The sequence below is a fragment of the Brachyhypopomus gauderio genome, chromosome 4 (assembly GCF_052324685.1).
Source record: "Brachyhypopomus gauderio isolate BG-103 chromosome 4, BGAUD_0.2, whole genome shotgun sequence".
Taxonomy (NCBI): domain Eukaryota; kingdom Metazoa; phylum Chordata; class Actinopteri; order Gymnotiformes; family Hypopomidae; genus Brachyhypopomus; species Brachyhypopomus gauderio.
The window spans coordinates 17213479-17232785 of NC_135214.1; the positions used below are offsets into that span (position 1 = coordinate 17213479).

The window sequence follows — 19307 nt, forward strand, 5'->3', positions numbered from 1 at the left end:
AGCACTACCCGGGCAGCAGGAACTTTGCTGTCTTTCAGACGATCCATTCTTATTCTTTTATTTAGCAATGCAGAGCTGTTTCTCTAGTGCCACGAGTTCCATTACAGCTGCATAACACATTTATTTGAGCCTTTTGAGCCATTCCTATCTCAGAACACATTGCTTCTCAACACTGCTGTTCTCCTGACAAAAATGTAATGGTGAATGCAAATGTGTGTTCTACACACTTCCACAAAGTTAATTGTATGTGCTAAACCATCGTTGTGAAACCACCAGGATCTATCAGCAGTGTGGTGCAATAGAATCCCAAAGAAGATTAAATTGACAATAAACCAATCAAGCCCTGGTCATCTCTGGTGCATATTCATCAGGACATCTCCCTCATCAGCTCCAAAATCCTCCCACTGGCAGAGGCATCAGGGGAAAAAATTTGATTCAGACAATACTGGCCAGACTGTGACAAATGAGACAGCAGAGAAAAGGTGATTAGTCATTTCTGGGATATTTGGGATTTGGGATCATTTTCATTCCAGTGTCCAGCGAAAAGAATTTTGTTTTGTATTTGAACAAAGCTTTGATCCCAAAGGGAAAGAGTAAAGTAAGTGCAAACCAATGCAAGCAACACCATCATCTGGAAATGGAAGCCAGTGTCTGGGGTGCACCCTCCTCCTTTAGACAACGCAAAGTGTCCACACCAGAGACCCTGATCACGTCCTCTCGGGCAGAGCGGCCAACGGAGCAGTCCCACTGTGGACATTGACCACTGCATCAAACACGCTCACAAGTCTGAGTCCATCCTTCAAAACACAGCAACAAAAATTTCATTAGTTCTACTTGGCATGTTTCATCTGGCTAACAGAGGGAAAGGAACAGAATCAGCCAGAGTTCAGTACCAATATGTCAGCCATTTTTATGAAGTGAACATTGTTCCAAGAACCAACTTCATGAAAATGTGAAAATCTTAAAATGAAAAATGAAAATTATTATTATATAACTCCATCTTTACCTTCAAGGGTAGGAAAGGTTATTTAAAATTTCAAATAATCCGGTACAGTGTGGATGTGGAGAAGCAATAACTCATGGAAATAATCAACTCTTAAAGACAGGCCTGCTGTCAAACTAGCTCATCCGTGAAAGATTCTGACCCTGCTGCTGTCAGAGGGTGCGAGCGTCGGGAACTCCACAGTGACATCTGGATTTGATACCGCTTCACCGTGGAACTGCAATGAGCCTGCGTGATTGGCTCTGAGCAGCCTAGAGGAGGCTGGCAGTAAAATCCCTCTCACCACATCCCTGTGGTTTGATTTGCAAGGTGAAGCACACTTTTATTGGGAAGACACTGTCCTGGCCTGTGAGGGGGGCTAATTCCACAGCTTCTGCAGACAGGATTGGGTAGTAATGTTCTTGGTGTCTGAGTATTTCTCTGTCTGTACTATTTAGGCCCTGTGAATGACACTTGGCTTTAGGAGAGGCCAGAGACCCCCCCCCCCCCCCCAATACACCCAGCCACAGTCTTCATAATTCAGTGTTCCTGCTCTGAGTGTGTGCCTGGATTGGCCATTAAATAACTAAACCATATGCTGGGTTGGAGGAGGCCTGCATGTAAGAGAGGAAGCTGGCTTTGGGCCAGGGTGGGGGTGCCAGGGTGGGGGTGCCATGGTGGAGGTGCCAGGGTGGAGCAGCCAGGTACACACACGTTCATGTGTGCACAGAAATGCAAGCACGAACATGCATGCACACACTCACACCCTGACACACACGCTCACTTTCACACATGCACACACAGGAGAACACGTTGTGCGTAGGTGTCCATAATAAACAGTATGAGGTGGAAGCAAAATAACAAACAAAAGCATTGTGCTGCATAGTCAGATTAGGTTCAATTGTTTTGACTGATTATAACGAATGCGAAACTCGTCTAAGTCACGTGATACACGAGGACGCTTTTCATTTCCCATAATGATGTATGCTATTTTTTTTTACAGCAGATCCCATATGTCACCGAATGATCACATAGCAGTCATATCAGTGTAAACTAGTAAAACAGATTGTTTTCTAAAGATAGATGGGAAATGACTAGAATAGTGTGGTCCAGGTATTTTAGTCCTTCTCTGCGGAGGTACTTGAAAGCACCTGTTGGTAGTGCGGGGACATCTGCAGGAGGCACGCGCCACTACAGGCAGAGAGGACAGGCTAAAATGTAGATTTGCCTATCACTTTTCATATTTTACATAAATATATATATATATATATATATATATATATATATATATATATATATATATATATATATATATATATATATATATATATATATATATATATATATATAATCAATATTGCATACAGAAACAGAATTGCAGATTTTGACTTGCCCTGCACGACATCGCGAGGCTGGCAGTCCACGCGCCAGGGCCTACCTGAGGTGGCAGCACGCGCTGTGCAGCTGGGCGCCGCGTGCAGGATGTAGCAGGGTAATATGTTCAGGCTCTGCGGTGGGAGGTAGGACCACGTGTCATGACTGCTTTTTACATTACTTTTGCCAGGGCTTCAAGTAAGTGCTTTGAAAGTGCTTTACAAATGCTGAGCATATGTATGTATTTTTTTAACCTCCGTTATGGATGATGCTAATCCTGATGTTTATGTACGTTAGGAAAGTATTAGCAAAGTCAAAAAGAGACCTCGGAGAGGGAGATGTCTGTATGTTATGTCCTGTATATTTTCATTGGTTCACATAAGAATATTTAGCTAAAATATATGCGAGTGATACCTAATCCTTTCTCTTGTGCCATGTGTTATATAACTGAACTAAAAAGTACCACAAGTCACACAGTACAGTGGAGGCATATATGTTCATATGCATATAGGTCAATTTAGTATAGAGAAATAATAATGTATTTTGACATATTAAACGTCCACGCACTTCTCAAGCATATGTAACGTCTGTGGAAACCTACGCGCTTTTGCAGCGCCCTTCATATTGTCGCCCACTGTAAAATACTGTAAAGGCGCCTGCGCCGGTGGCCGCTAGGGGGCAGTAGACACCGTATCGCTGTTGAGACGGGACGTTTGTGTGTAGTCTGCAGTTCCAAATCTGATTCATAACCTATAACTAGATATCTGCTTAATGCATGATTGAGATTTAAGGATAAGCAGATATTAGCAGGCAGACGTCTCTACCAGACGCCTAAAAGATTGTAGAGTGTTTGGCTCAACACTGTTTCATCGTTAATATACCATGAACCGCTCGGTATCTTATAGACCATGAACCCATTCCCCGTGTTATTATGAACGTTTGTGTATTTTAAATTTACACCGCTGCGATACTGAGGTTGTTGTTTATAGTCTACAGGCTATTCGGCACATACGAGGATGCTGCTCCAAACTACTAGCCAATGAAAGTGGATCAGAACCGAGTCCTGTAGTGGAGGGCGGAGGACACTTCTATTGTCAGGACCTGTCGGTGGAGATGCCTTTTACACTGTTTTCAGTGATTTTGATTCAGGACTGTTAAATGAAATGTTTTATTTTAGCAAACCAGGAAAGACAAGAAGGAGGAAGGAAACAGAAGACATGTAGGTGTTTTGGTGACACCACCAGCGTTAAGAACCGCTCCAGTTTGTCTATATGAGACCCTGTTTCTGGGCGCCTGGTTCCGGAGATGTTGGAGTGGACCATCATCGGAGGTTCATAACATCGCTGATTTCACGATACATTCGCAGTGTGGACGTATTGATTTAAACAGAATTGCAGTGATTTTGAAGCGCATCTTCTCACCGTGTCCCACGCGTCCAGGCGCGTTTTTGTGGAGAAGGAGGATCGGAAACAAAAGAGAAGAAAGCAGCGCCGCTACCCAGAGCCAGACCCAGTACTGAAGACATCAGCTCCAGGATGCTGGGTGGTTAATGTACTGGCAGTACCGCGCAATCTCCTGGATATACTTTAGCCTACGTTACATTTGATTTCTGTATTGAAGGAGAAACGATGAGTTCTGCCGAAGCGGCCGAGGACGGACCTAATGACTCGGATACGGACCCGTTTTACAAAGCAGGTAGGATGAACCGATATCGCCGATCTTATTTGTTTGAATCAGTTACATTTTTGACGGGGAACAATGAAGCCAACTCAAAAACCCAAATATGCACAGTAGCGGTTCAGTCCAAACGCACGGACCATTCTTGTAAGAACAGTGCGCAACAAACTAGTTAAATCAATCAATCAATCAATCAAACAAACAAACAAACAAACAAACAAACAAACAAATGGGTTAAACCTGTTTTGAAAAACCACACAATCTTAGAGGTTTTTGAGTTAAAGTGATTTGAGTTGAGTAGGCGAGACCCTGTCTTTGTTTGACAGCTAGACTTCTTACTGTCAATTGATTTGTTCTCACTTTCACCTGAACACGCAGAATGGACCATGTCGCCTCCTGAAAACGTGAGGGTGGTGCCGTAGTGGCCGGTTCTGCTCCTATATAATAACGTGATTTGCTAATTCGGTATGGAATAGCGGAGATGTCAAAAAGTACTTTTGCTTCAGGGAGATGAAAATGGTGAATGCTTAACCATTGCATTCTAGTAAGGGCTGGTTCATACTGATGAACTGGGAGAACTGAGATGTATGTGTGACCCGGAGTTGTGCGGTTCAATGTAGAATCTTTGATCTAAAGGAACCAGCGTCGCAAGTGTCAATGGTCAAAAATGGTCAAAAATTTGGTACAATGGCCAAAAATTTCTACAACTGCCACCACCATCACTAAGCTAGTCCCAAACTATAGACATTCAGTTTTTTTTATATATATAAACAAATAAATAGAAAAATAAAACTTAGGACAGAGGACAATATGTGCGAGACTTATATAGCTATAAATACGTCTCTGTGGTTTCTTACAAAGGTTGAATGTGAATGTGAGTGCCATTAGCTATAGTTCCCTCACGCTGCCAACATGGATGCAGACAAAACCCGGCTCCAGCAGGCCCAGGGACACACCCCAGCAGTCACGGGCTCCTCTCTCCTGCATCAAAGCACTGCCTGCTGTCTCTGCCTTCCCAGTGCCAGTGCCTGAGCTGTCTGCACCCATCGCACTGCGTTTCTGCAAGTCTGCATACACTGTACATCTGAGATCACCGAAGAACTTGATCTTCATCTGAAATGCTTACTTTGGCATCCACGTGTCGCCGCCGTGCTGCTGAGTTGCGTGGTCTGCATGAACGGGGGGGGCCTGATGGGGGTTTTTCTTCAGCTTAAGGTCACATTTTCAAGGGACTTTTCCCCTTTTCATGTGGCACCTTAATGCAAACCAGCCTCTTTGAGTCGAACCATCTGAACGCTGAATCGGTAATGGTGGTGGGTGGACGGCCCTGTCCCGCGCATGTGTTGAAGGGAGCGGGGTGTTGCGGGACGACTTCAAGACATTGTCTGCAGCCACTTGGAGCGAATGTGGCACTGGCTCAATGGTCCGAGAGGCCTCTGTGGTCCTTGCTCCAGACAAAGGTCTAGAATCAGAATCTAGAATGTCAGAGCCCAACGCTGGCCTTAGGGGCTCCTGAAGCTGCAGAGTGGATTCATGATTGGTTCAATCTGGACGTGGAGGCCGGGCTTTAAAGACCGCAGCTCTACACATGGGAGAGATCTAAGATGGCTTGCAGATGGTGTGGAGGTCTGAGTGCGTTATCAGAGAGGGGAGAGCGTCTTTGCTGCGGTTCCCTCAGTGGATATAAGGACAACTGCGCCTACCAGCATAGGGAGATGTCATGAGTGCAATGTGTTGATACGTCATGGCAGCTTTTGTCTCCTGGGGAAACCAAATGCTGTGGAGAACGATAGAGAGATGGATAGAGTTGGGCTGACAAAAGGAGACAGAGAGAGAGAGAGAGAGAGAATGAGAGAGAAGGCTGGACAGAGTTGCACTAAGGCAAAGAGAGAGGGAAGGAAAGACACAAAAACAAGATGTAGAGTAAGTCGGAGTTCAGCTCCTTCTCTGTTGCTTTAGTTGCGCTGGGGGGGGGGCAGGGTTGTCCTCAGCCCGAAAGGTATTATGCGACCGAGCGCGCAGTAATCCACTCACGAGAGCTGAAGTGGCTTTATGTTCCTCAGCCTGACAGCGAGGGACTCTCGCCTGCACGAGTTACACTCACATCCAGATTCACCTCAGACTCGCCCACATGTGAGGAAGCCTGAACCCACTGGTGTCTCTGAGCATAAAGCTCCTGTCCTCACCCTCTCGTTGGGCTGTCGTTTGAAATAAGTGATTTGGAGAAATGAGAAAATGCATTGTTGTGTTCGCTTCAGCGTGAGGTGGCCCAGCTGTTGGAAAAAGGGTCATTCGCCATCAGTTGTTGAATTTTAACCAGGAAAGCCAGGACTTGCTTGTCCTCAGGTGATCGGTGGGAGATGCTCACAGTGGTCCAACCCTCCAATCAATACCGGTACAGCTTGGGCCGTCCTGTTTTAACAGAGATCGCCTCCCTGTGGGACTGACAGACTGCAGCTGCAGAGCTTGGCTCCAGCCTTCTTCTTCAGAACGTACTCCACTCTGAGCAATGAGGATTTTCTTCATCGATTACCTAAGCGCTCAATGAGCCGGGAGTCGGGCCAGGGCGTCAGAAGCCATGAATGATATCATTGTGGAAAGCAGGCCAGGAGATGCAGGTAGTGATGGGGCTAATCTAAATCACTCAGTGGTAAATAACAATAAGCCTATTAGGAATTTGAGATGCCAGACTCGCAGTGTACGGGTCAGTCGTTAAGTAATTGGACGGTGAATCGTGTTATTTATAAATTTTTTTGCTTTGGCTCTGAAGCGAAACAAAACCTTTCTGCATTTTTGCCTGCATCAGTGAAGTTGGTATATCAGCTCAGCTGACTTTGGGCCATCTTATAATGAAGTCACGGTTCTTTCATTCATTTACCAAAACTATTATATAGTATGTACCCAGTGAAGCAGTAAGAGATACTGAGAGCTGAAGTGGGGAAGCACCAGGAAGTGTGGGAGGTCAGTAGTGGAGTGTAAAGGTTTTCGAAACATTTACACTATGCACCATTGGTGGTTACATATTCACAATACAGGGAATAAAAAAGAGCGCAATTCCTATTGTATTATGTGCCAGCCCACAGAGCATGTGCAGAGATCCGATGTTTTCCTTGCTGAGTTCAGCCAGGGGCAGACGGGACGTGGGGCGCCAGCTTGCGTAAGCTAGTGCGAGCTCACTAGCATCATACACATTCAGCTTTTAAGGAATCCTACACAGAGCCAAGATTTTTCACATGAATTCAAAGCAATATACAAGGGGTGTGTATGAGCGAATATCGGTTGTCTGTGTTTTATCTGGAGGGGATATGAACACAGGTTAGCGTTCTACCTCTATCTCTTCCCTTTCCTGCTTTGTTATGGGAGGAATAGTGGATGTTATGCGTCCAGTTTTTGCAGGCATGGTGAGTAACAGTGGTACACATGCAAGGGTTTACACGCAGAAAGACCCTTAACACGACCTTTAACACCCTTAACCCTTAACACGACCTTTAACACCCATAACCCTTAACACGCAGAAAAACCCTGGCTGCATTGTTATGGTGATATTTAATTATTGTGCTCAAATATTACAAGCTAAAATTATTTCACTTCTCTGACAGACATAGGGTACATTATTAAATTCTGTAAGCAGAAACATGTCATCTTTGGTGCCGTACATTACCTTTAAATTAGAATTATTCGATCTGCAGTCTTTAAAAGGCCCTACCATGCTGTGGGCATTCAGCACTGATTGGCTTCATTCACTCCTCTGAGCAGTGGGTAGGTTTGTGTTGTCACACACAGTGGCTTCGTTCTAGCTGTGTGTGTGTGTGTGTGTGTGTGTGTGTGTGTGTGTGTGTGCTCCCTCCTCCACTCCCTACATCATGGCGTCTTTGTGCCCCCCCACACACAACATGAGGAGAACAATAGGGAGGAACGGACCTTATCTGGGACAATGAACACACCCTTAGTTTGGCCTCACTGTCTCTATGTATATTTGCGAGTGAGTGTGTGTGTGTTTATGTGTGTGGGCGTTTTTGTTTGTGAGTGACTGTGTGTCTCTATTTCTTTGTGTCTGTTGTTCTGTTTTTGTCTGCTTTCTCTGCTTCTGATATGCTTCTTTCACCCTCTTACTCAACCTCACTTACACACACACACACACACATGCGCGCGCTCTTTTAGTGAGGCAGATGGCTAATTGGCCAGTGCAAGCCACATGGGTAATAAAGAGCGCGAGAGAAGATTTGACTGGATTATTGAGTCATGATTTGATGTCGGAGAGAGAGCAGGAGGAAGAGAGGGAGAACAGGAGGAAGAGAGGGAGGGCAGGGCATCCCCTCCTCCTCTTCCTCCCCTCCTCCTCCTCCTCCTCCTCAAGGTGCCTGCAGTGTCTTTATTCACCATGACGAAACATATGGGTTGGTGCAGGGGGACAGTTAGCGCAGCCGGCTAATGGAGTTGGATCTTATTAGCTCATGCTCTGAATGAAGCTTTTAGATGGATTGGGAAAGAGACGCCCCAGAGGACTCTGGGTAGGCATCTGACCCTTCGCTGATAAAGTTGCAGTAGTCCTTAAATCTTTACTGCAAACTCTCAGCGCCTGGAATGTGGATAAATTGCTCAGTAATTTAGAGCTCCGCTTATTTTGCTGTAAACACATTGTTGGTAAAGAATGATATTTGTCATTGGACCCCGCTCAACAATATGGAGAAAGGTCATATGGTGATGTTTTATGTTTTTGTGATAAATGCTGCAGTATATTACGAGTACGCTAATGTACAGAGATAAACTATGCCTGGGTTCATTTTCATTTAAGTAATGGTAATGCTGCTTTTAGAGTGGGATTGTGTCATATGCTGTAGATTTATAACACATGGTGGTTAAAGACTGGCATCCATTTTGACTAAATGGTAAATTAATCACAAGATCCACACAACACTCACCTGGAACATTTGAGATTTGTCAGACTGCTGACTGCACACAATACAAAAAAATGATTGACTGATGAGAGGGCTCATTTGCATATTAATTACTTTTGTGATATCAGTATTGAACATGGTCATGTTGGCAGCAGTGGTGAACAAATGATTGTTGTATAGCCCTGTCTCACTTGATATCATAGTTCTATAAAACTGTTCTGTGGAACTTGCTGTCAGTTATGCTAAAAAAGCATAAAACTGTTCTAGCTGTATGATATTTAGCTGTATGATAATCTTACAAGGATTCTAATAGAACTGCCTAATTATAACACAACCATGTGGATGTGAATTTTGTTGCAATAAGACTTGAAACGCATGATTGGGTGAGTAGCTGATCAATAATTTTTTTCTTTAAGCCCTTTTTCTTCATCATAAGCAAAAGTAATAAAGGAATACTCCAACATTAAACCTTAAAAACAGCGTTCAAGTACTTGAATTGCTTTTCAGCTATTTTTTGCCAAATGCTTGGTTTTAGAGTGACCTCCCAGAGATATCCTCAGGGCGCAATTCCAACATCACAAAATGCTTTTAGAAACCATGTACCGCCAATGTAGTAGGCCTATCAATTCCAATTCATGTGCAGAACCCCAAATGGGAATCGTAATTTTACTGCTCAGCACCCAACTGAATATTGTGGGTTGAGGCACGTTTCTTTGTGTCACTGCATTGCCCCGGAGAAGCAGAGGCGGCCTGCACGTTTGCATCATCTCCTTAACAATGTCCCAGGTTTTGTATCTCCACCCACTCCACCCACTCTAGTCCACATGTTTAACTGTAGTCTGTGAGCAGTTGATCATTTGTGATCCTTGGCAGCTTCCTATATGTGATTCTGTTAAAGATCCCCAGATTCCTTTTACATCTAGTGGGTTTATAGTGCAGTGCTGTAACATCTCCAGCATTTACCTCTGCTCTCCATTGTATGTAGGCATGTGTCAAAATACTGTACTGGGCATTGAGATGTATAGCCATCAATTGATTACTGATTGATTTGTATTGTGTTTTGCGAACCACAAGACAAAAGATCAAAGGTTAGCCAATAGAAACTAAGATCTATTTTCAGCACTTTTCTCAGCACTGTTTGAGTGCCTTACATTTTAGACTATTTCACATTGAACTATGTCACGATTGGCTCTTTCCTGCTTAATTTAGTCAGTAGATCTATAAGCACTACATTTTCATGAGAGTAGGCTGCATTGCATTGTGCGTCCTTGGCTATATCAGGATGGGAATGGCATCGTGGGTTGAGTGTATTGTCTTATAATTGAATTATTCCTCTGCTAAACTGGATAAGGTCTGACAGGAGGCTTGAGAGTCTGCTATGTGATTACTGTCTTTTAGCAAGGGTGGGAAATAGCTTCGCACTAAGAGCTATTGATTTTCTATACGTGTATACTCATCCCAGTGCATATTAGTGTGTGTGTGTGTGTGTGTGTGTGTGTGTGTGTGTCATCAGACACTTGATAGCTATGTGAGGATGACTGGATTGCTTCACAGCAGAAGACTGAGGTTTGTAGACCAGCCAGAAGAGTCTGGCACCAGACTAGCGGGGCACTGTGTGCACTAATACAGTGCAGTCCGCAAGGACAGTAATGGGTTTCATTGGTTTTAGCTCGAACCCCCCCCCCCACATACACACACACACACCACAGCACAAATGTCGACAGGCAGAATTTCAGGTCTTTATATCAGCAACCCTCTCCCAAAACATTGTCTAGTTTCTTACAGAGCTCACTGGACACCGTGGTTACAGCTAGTCATTTAGTTTTACAGCTCACCATTTTGTTTTTCGCAAGCCCTCTTTAACTTTTGGACACATGAACAAATGACCTTGTTATTAATTAGCGGATTGAATGCTTGTAGTGTGAGAATTTGGCAAACATAAAATGTGCTGGCCGCAGCTGAGATGTTCCTAAGTTGGTCCTGAACTCCTTCACCCCACCGCTAAGTGTAGCCCATGTCTGTGAAGCACAGAGCTTGCCATGGTAGTTCCTACCGATGCGAACCGGAGATTCACCCAGAGGCAAGCATCCTTCACTGGAAGGGAGCAGTAGCCCAGATCAAAGGAGGACATGAAAAGAGGTATGGAAATAGCAGGATTCACCTCCCCCGTGTTCACATCCAGAAGGGGAGGGCATTACGTCAACCTTGGCCAGCCAGGGAACACTTGTGCTGGGCCGGCCGCAGCTCGGGCCGGCCCAAGGACGCATGGGTGGAACCAGAGAGGAGTCATGCATATTTAATGGGCTGCTTCCCGAGTCTGGGTGCTGCTGTACTGCCACAGTCGAGAGCGTTGGGAAGGGAAGCAGGAAGACAGACAGTATGCACAAACCCATCCAATAGCATCTTAAGATATCATTTAATCATTTGATCATTTGCCTTAATAATGGTGAATAGATCTTTCAGTGGAGAGGATGAAGGTTGAATTTGAATGACTCTTCTACTTTGTTATAGCTATATATATAGTATACACACACACACACACACACTCTCACTGACCACTTTATTAGGTTTATTAGGTACACCTTGCTAGTACCGGGTTGGACCCCCTTTTGCCTTCAGAACTGCCTTGATCCTTCGTGGCAAATTCAACAAGGTACTGGAAACATTCCTCAGAGAGTCTGGTCCATATTGACATGATACCATCACGCAGTTCCTGCAGATTTGTCAGCTGCACATCCATGATGTGAATCTCCCGTTCCACCACATCCCAAAGGTGCTCTACTGGATTGAAATCTGGTGACTGTGGAGGCCCTTCAAGTACAGTGAACTCATTGGTGAATTCAAGAAACCAGTCTGAGATGGTAGACTCAGGTAGACTGTGTCGTTGACACAATGCTCAATTGGTACTAATGGGCCCAAAGTGTGCCAGGAAAATATCCCCCACACCATTGCACCACCATCACCAGCCTGAACCGATACAAGGCAGGATGGATCCATGCTTTCATGTTGATGCCAAATTCTGACCCTACCATCTGAATGTCACAGCAGAAATAGAGACTCATCAGACCAGGCAACCTTTTTATTGTCCAATTTTGGTGAGCCTGTGTGAATTGTATCCTCAGTTTCCTGTTCTTAGCTGACAGGAGTGGCACCCAGTGTGGTCTTCTACTGCTGTAGCCCATCTGCCTCAAGGTTCAACGTGTTGTGCGTTCAGAGATGCTCTTCTGCATGTCTCAGTTGTAACAACTGGTTATATGAGTTACTGTTGCCATTCTATCAGCTCAAACCAGTCTGGCCATTCTCCTCTGATCTCTGGCAACACAAGGCATTTGCACCCACTCACTGCATATTTTCTCTTTTTCCGTCCATTCTCTGTAAACCTTAGAGATGGTTGTGTGTGAAAATCCCAGTAGATCTGCAGTTTCTGAAGTACTCAGACCATGCCACGTTCAAAGTCACTTAAATCACCTTTCTTCTCCATTCTGATGCTCAGTTTGAACTGCAGCAGATCGTCTTGCCCATGTCTACATGCCTACATGCATTAAGTTGCTGCCATGTGATTGGCTGATTTGACATTTGCATTAATGAGCAGTTGGACAGGTGTACCTAATAAAGTGGCCAGTGAATGTATTACATTTTACAGTCGGTTGTAAATTGTCATTCAACACACTCTGAATTCAGTTGCCTGACTATTGGAGTATTCCAGTATTCTCTGTACACTATGTGAACCCTGATTGGCTTCTTCCAATTTGGACCAAATGGCAGGTGTTAGCTGGGCACTTTTAAAATATTCTATGTGCATTTAAATAGTGCTTATACATAGAAATTTTATACAGACATTACCAGCCTTTAAAAATAAGCACCAGTACTGAGTGGCCCAAGCCCCAGTACTGACCAGCATTCTGAGCCCCAGTACTGAAAGGGTCCTGTACTCGGAGGTGATTTGTAAATGACATCTGAAAATGAAGCCCTGCAGAGCAAACACTGCTGTGTTCAGCACACACACACACACACACACACACACACATGCAGTGAACTTGAATTAACGTTCAAAGAGACAGAAAATCATGCGGTAAGCGGAACAAAGAGCTCAACTGCACTAGTGAAAGAAAGCTGCTTGGCTAATGCTTTTAGAGGATGGGGACAGAAAAACAGAGAGAGAAGAGAGAGACAGGAAAGAGAGGGTAAAGGAGGTAATGACCCGTGGGGATTGCTGTGCGTGTTCCTGTGTATGATCAGTCATAGTAACCCCTGCATCTTTACAGCGTCTGTGACTAAAACCACAGGCCACCAGCCCTGTTCATTTAGTTCAAGCCTTCCACTCAGCAGGTGTGTGTTCCTCCCCTTCGACCTCATACCTCCCTCAAGATGATCTTCCCAGTTACTCAAATTAAAACACAGTTATATATTTCTCTCACTTTAACTCACATATGTTTCATGCTGTTAAATTTCAATTTATTAAAAAACCAATCAAAGCTCTTTAATGACTTTTAACCTGAGCTCTGAGCTCCTCTGCCTGGGTGTCCTGTGTGATTGCACAGCATTTCCTGTAGAGTTACACTGCAGCTCGACACACACACTCCTGTCACCACACCGTAACAGACAGCACGGGCCCAACTCTCTCTCACTCTCTCTCTCTCTCTCTCTCTCTCTCTCATTTTGAATAGTATACTGGTATGCCTCAGTTTCTCAATGTATGTGTTAGACTGCATGAGTTCTTGGTGATGATGTCTATAGGCTAGCTGTAATTCTTGCTAATGGCCAGCCATGTGTGTGAGTGTGTGTGTGTGGGTGTGTGTGCATGTGTGAGTGTATGAGATGTCACAGGGTCACTGTTTCATTTGCTGGAAGAGAGAAGATAGCATTTAGCATTTCAACAGCATGAAACGTGATTGTTTTTTTTATTTAATCAAGTAGGGAGAAAGAGGCCGTGGGGAGCAGCTTCATCAGTACTCCAGTGAAGTTGTGGTGCACAAGTATTTCTCTTATTATCCCTAAGGGGCAATGGGCATGTGTGTGTGTGTGTGTGTGTGTGTGTGTGTGTGTGTGTGTGTGTGTGTGTGTGTGTGTGTGTTGGGGGATATGGTGAAGGGGAGCGAACATGTATATGTGCATTTGTGGTGGGCTGGGGTGTGTGTGATTATTTCCTGTTGTGTTTTATGAGCATGTTTTGTGGACAGATATTCCTCTGACAGTCCTCAACACCACATAAAGTGTCTAACCAGTCTGTGTTTTAGCCCTGGGAGCCAGAAAAGACCCGTGCATTGGCAAATACTGGGAGCCTGGGCTACAGCAGGTTTACTACGTCTGCAGAAGCCGCACTTTAATCACCACGCTGGGCCTCTTGCCTCCTGTGGGCTACGCTCAGCTGCAGTTCTGTGGTGCTTCAGTGCATCGCCCCGTGCTGCCAGATATACAAACTACATGGACTGGATGATGGTTTGAATAGAGCTGCACCTGAGTTGTGCAGCTCTGGGTTGTGCTGGCGATACATCCACCTTCCCCATCCGGTGGGTATTTTTAGACACAAACAAATAAAGAAGATCCCTGCTCTGAAATGAAGCAGATTCTGGGGATAGAAAAGAGGGTAGAATTTCATATCCACTGCCTGTCATAACTGCATATAACAGGAGAGTGAGAGAAAGAGAGAGAGAGAGAGAGACAGAGCTATGGGAGAGAGAGAAAGAGAGTGTGATATGGAAGCACTGGAAGAAATTCAGCAGAATAAGGGAGAAACACCTAGCTTTTCAAACACACTTAAAAAACCAGCATGGTTTCTCCGCCGGGTTGGAGGAACTTAGCGTGGCTGCTTAGCGTGAGCATTTGCCTTGGGACTCCTGCCACCCCTCACTGCTTCCTGGTGTGCTGGTGATGTGACGTCAGCATTCATCATCACACATTACTCAACCCAGCCACGTGAAGCTGATTGTTGCAAAATATAACCTAACCTACATCCAGAGTTGTTTGATGTTAACAAAACCCTTACAAGGTTTATATTTAAAAAGAAACAGAGGAAATCAAACATTTTAAAGCAAGGCACGATGTTGCGATGTGTGTGTATATGTAGCGTACGTATACCCAACATAAATATGTTCTACTGCGAGATGCCTTTGAGGTGAGCGTTTTTCATGATGTCATCCTCCTCACGTCACGTCTGTGGGCCGCACATTCATTACACTGGGCTCACTTTTACACTGGGCTCACACTTTATAAAGACACTGCAGAGGTTTGTACAGCGGACCTGTAAGAGTCATATAATCCTGCTTACTAGGAACATCTGGAAAAGCCATCCAGTCCGAGACCTACTCACTGAATTCATAAAAAGGGCTTTCGGTTGGCTGAGTAGGAAAATATGTCTTGCAGATAATGGCATGGAACTGGTTTCCTACCAAATAATGAGCGTGTGTGTGTGTAAGCAGGTGAGCTGTGGGATTCTGATGGATGTTCAGGGGCCCTGTTTGCAGCACCAGGGCTCTGGGCCTCGTTTGTCTGTGATAAGAGCCCTTACGCGGCCGCCGGGCGTCTGGCTGTGGCTGACTGATCCGAGGTCAGTTTCGCATCAAGACTCGCAACAGCTTGTGACTACCTCATATGGACCTGCTTCTGCACTTAGGTCAGACCCATGAAGGCGTCAGGGAACGGGGGCGCGCTTGCATGTGTGGGGCGTGGTGCTGCGGTGATTAGGGGGGTAGGGAGAAGTCCAGCCGGGTTAACGCTCGCCCCGGGAGGGCCTGCAGTGCACCAGCACGCCTCCTCCGCCAGCACAAACCCACGGGTCCATTAGCAGAAAATAGAAGCGTTCATAAAGTTAAAAGAGAGGGCCGTTGATCTAATGAGAGAGGAAAAGGGAGGATGTAGGGAGGTGTATAGAGACAGTGTGTGTGTGTGTGTGTGTGTGTGTGTGTGTGTGTGTGTGTGTGTGTGTGTGTGTGTGTGTGTGTGTGTGTGTGAAAGAGAGAGAGAGAGAGCGAGGTCAATAGACAGTTCAGCCTCATCAATGAAATGTACATCATTGGAAAGGATCTCACTGGTTCCCAGTTCTAGACCAGTGCTGGAGCAGATCAGACTACTGGTGCAGTGGGTGTAGTTTGGCTGGAAAATGGCTAAGGACGTTTACGCTGCCGGACATCTGCATGCTGACTGATCTGCTAGGGCGGTGCCCGTCACACTGATGTAATACATCAGATGAGTAAAACGTGGGGAACATGAGGAGTGTGAGGAACTGGAGTGTGAGGAACTGGAGGAGTGTGAGGAACAGGAGGAGTGTGAGGAACAGGAGGAGGGTGAGGAACAGGAGGAGTGTGAAGAACAGGAGTGTGAGGAACAGGAGTGTGAGTGAGGAACAGGAGGAGTGTGAAGAACAGGAGTGTGAGTGAGGAACAGGAGGAGTGTGAAGAACAGGAGTGTGAGTGAGGAACAGGAGGAGTGAAGAACAGGAGTGTGAGGAACAGGAGTGTGAGTGAGGAACAGGAGGAGTGTGAAGAACAGGAGTGTGAGGAACAGGAGTGTGAGTGAGGAACAGGAGGAGTGTGAAGAACAGGAGTGTGAGGAACAGGAGGAGCGTTGGGCTCCTTGATAGGCAGAGATGACTCAGCAGAAGACAGTTGGAGATGACTCTGCGAAACAGGACAAGGCTTTGCACTCTGCTGCCACTCCCTCATACTGATGTCACATCTCTGTGTAAAAATGTTATAGGTGTTATCTCAAGGGCTGGGTTCGTTTTCTTCTATGTCTTAGGAAGAAATGTTCATCAGTTTTAGGTATTGAATTCCTCTGTCTGAGACATGATAATGTGCACTGCGACTGATGCATGAAAATAGACACATACAGACACACACACACCCATACACACACATAAACATGCATACACACATACGCACATACAGACACACACACACACACACACACACACACACACACACATACACACACATAAACATGCATACACACACACACATACGCACACAGACACACACACATAAACATGCATACACACACACACATATGTGCACAGACAGACAGACAGACAGACAGACACACACACACACACACACACATATGCAAATTCCCCCATGAACACACACAGACAAATACATACACAAAGATAAAGACACATGTGCACACACTGACATATGTGCCCAGACACATACACACACAAAGACACGTAGCATTTTTGTCTGTGCTGTATCTGGAAGAAGATGGAGAACAGAGTAGCTGAAGAATAAGACTAGCAGGGTGAGCAGAGGGGAACCGTTTTCACCGAGCTGGAGTCGTCAAGGTTTTCTCTTTCTGTTTGTCTGGTTTAAAGAGAGTGCAGGGACGTCTACTGCTCGATGCAGTAGCTAAGTCAGCTGAGGAGACCTGGCATTAGTGTGTGTGTGTGTGTGTGTGTGTGTGTGTGTGTGTGTGTGTGTGTGTGTGTGTGTGTGTGTGTGTGTGTGTGTGTGTGTGTGTGTGTGGTGTGTGTATTGTCTATCCATTTGTCTGTGCATGTGAGTATACGTGTGTGAACATGTGTGTGCATCCATTTGTCTGTGTGTGTGTGTTCAGAATATTTGGAAAAGGCCTAAATAGCGCTGACATGAAGCTCTATTCACTAGGCCCTATGGAGTTGATGGAGAAAACAACCCTATTTGCCTGACCACACATGGACTCCCGCCAGTACTGTGCTTGGGCTGACGCCTGCTGCGTCCCGACGTGTCCCACCGTGTCCCTGTTTAGCCATTACGTTGACAACCATGCAGCGATTGAATTTTTCCTTTTCTTTAATTGGAAGGACGTAAAAGCTTTCATAACTGGTTACAGTGAGCTGGTCAGCATCTGGATGGGTTCCGTGTCGTTTCTGGGGACATGCTGCCGCTAGCAACCAGCTATTTCCCTATTGGCTTTTTGCCATGCTGACCGAGGTGCCATGTTGCTGTAGGGTCCAGACCCCAGGAGATGCCAAGCAAAAGCTTCCTGCCATCCGACCACGACTGACTAAACAGATTCTGCAGACTGGGCCTCTGCAGAGTTTATTAAATGAGCTGAAGAGCTTGAGTTGAATGTGTGGGGAACAGCACTGCTGGTGAGAGTCCTTGCCTCCTTTGTGAGAGTTGCTTTGACATTGTTTAATTTGTTCAGCATGTCAGCCCTGGAAATGGTTATAAGACAAGACTATTGACAACACTGACTGTCAACAAAAATAAACAATAATTGTTTTATTGATTCGTTTAAATACCACAATGAGCAGCTTGTCTTTTAAATGTGGATGGAATTGAAATTGACTGAGATGTACAATGTAAATATGATTTGAAATTGATTTACCATGGTAAGAAATGAAGATGACAGTCACTTTTAGATATACAGGGCCTGTGTGACTGCTTCCTTGGGACAAGTAAACACTCGTCATCCGTAGCAAGAATCTGCCCCTGAGCTTTAATGTCCTTTAATGTCATTTTTGAGTGGAACCAAGCTCTGTGTAATAAGATCTGTCCACTGGTAACAGCACTCTGTGTTGGGGAAATGGCTCCGTGAGAATGTTGGAGATAAGGCAGGATGCTCACAGTGGGGATGTTAAATGTCCTGTTAGGCCCAGAACAGCCTCTTAATCTGCACAAGTGCGACTCCTTAATTCTGCTGATCTTCAAGGGCTCCAGTCGAAAAAGGAAATAATAGCCTTTTTTGACTGAATAAAAATATATATATTTCATATTGCCCATTTTTCAAAACGTATTTATAATTTTTGTACATGGTAGAAGGCTCATTTAGGGTACAGATAAAAACGAGTTCTGCAATTGTCCTGTGCTTGTCCATTGATCTCTTTCAACACCTTTATTTGATCTATTTTTTTTTATATTTACTAACACTCCTAATGCACTTGTAAATCCTGTCCATACTAACATATGAATACAGCACCAAGTGGTAAATGTGTGGTTATTTACAAATATCCCTCCCTTTTTGAAAACAAGTCATTCATAAAAGAGATCACTGGAAACACAACTGTGCAGGCAAGAAGACAGGTTACTATCGGTGAGCTGTAACCAGTCATTAAAAAACTTGTAGGTGTATTTACTGAACTCACTAACTCAGTGGAGCTAGACAGATAGAGTAACCTATTTCAGCAGCTTTTAGAGCATTTGTTAGCTCCATAGAAGCCAATTACCTACGTTGAGTTTTAATGGGTTTTCCTTAAGGGTCAGCACTCTGCCGGATTTATCACTTTCTCTTTATTCCTCCCTCTGTTACACGCTGCATGCGTTTCTAAAAAGGAGCAGGATGATGTGCTAACTGTGGGCACCAGATGTGCAGGTCTATTTTTAGTAAGGTGGTCGAAAATAGCAGATTTTGCCCACGTCACATCAGTCTGGGCAGGACAGAGCTCAGCTGCTCCACTG

General features: G+C 44.9%; 1 protein-coding gene across 2 annotated transcripts in view; it reads left to right on the top strand.

Moving 5' to 3' along the window:
- Nucleotides 1-3112: 3112 nt before the first annotated feature.
- kalrna (kalirin RhoGEF kinase a) overlaps nt 3113-19307 on the top strand; it is a 151555-nt gene continuing 135360 nt past the window's right edge. Inside the window, exon 1 of one of the 2 annotated variants that reach the window (XM_077002742.1) lies at nt 3113-4051. In XM_077002742.1, coding sequence (XP_076858857.1) covers nt 3985-4051 — 67 coding nt within the window. In that variant the 5' untranslated portion in view covers nt 3113-3984. The remainder of the gene's footprint in view (nt 4052-19307) is intronic. The other variant, XM_077002744.1, reaches the window with a different exon arrangement.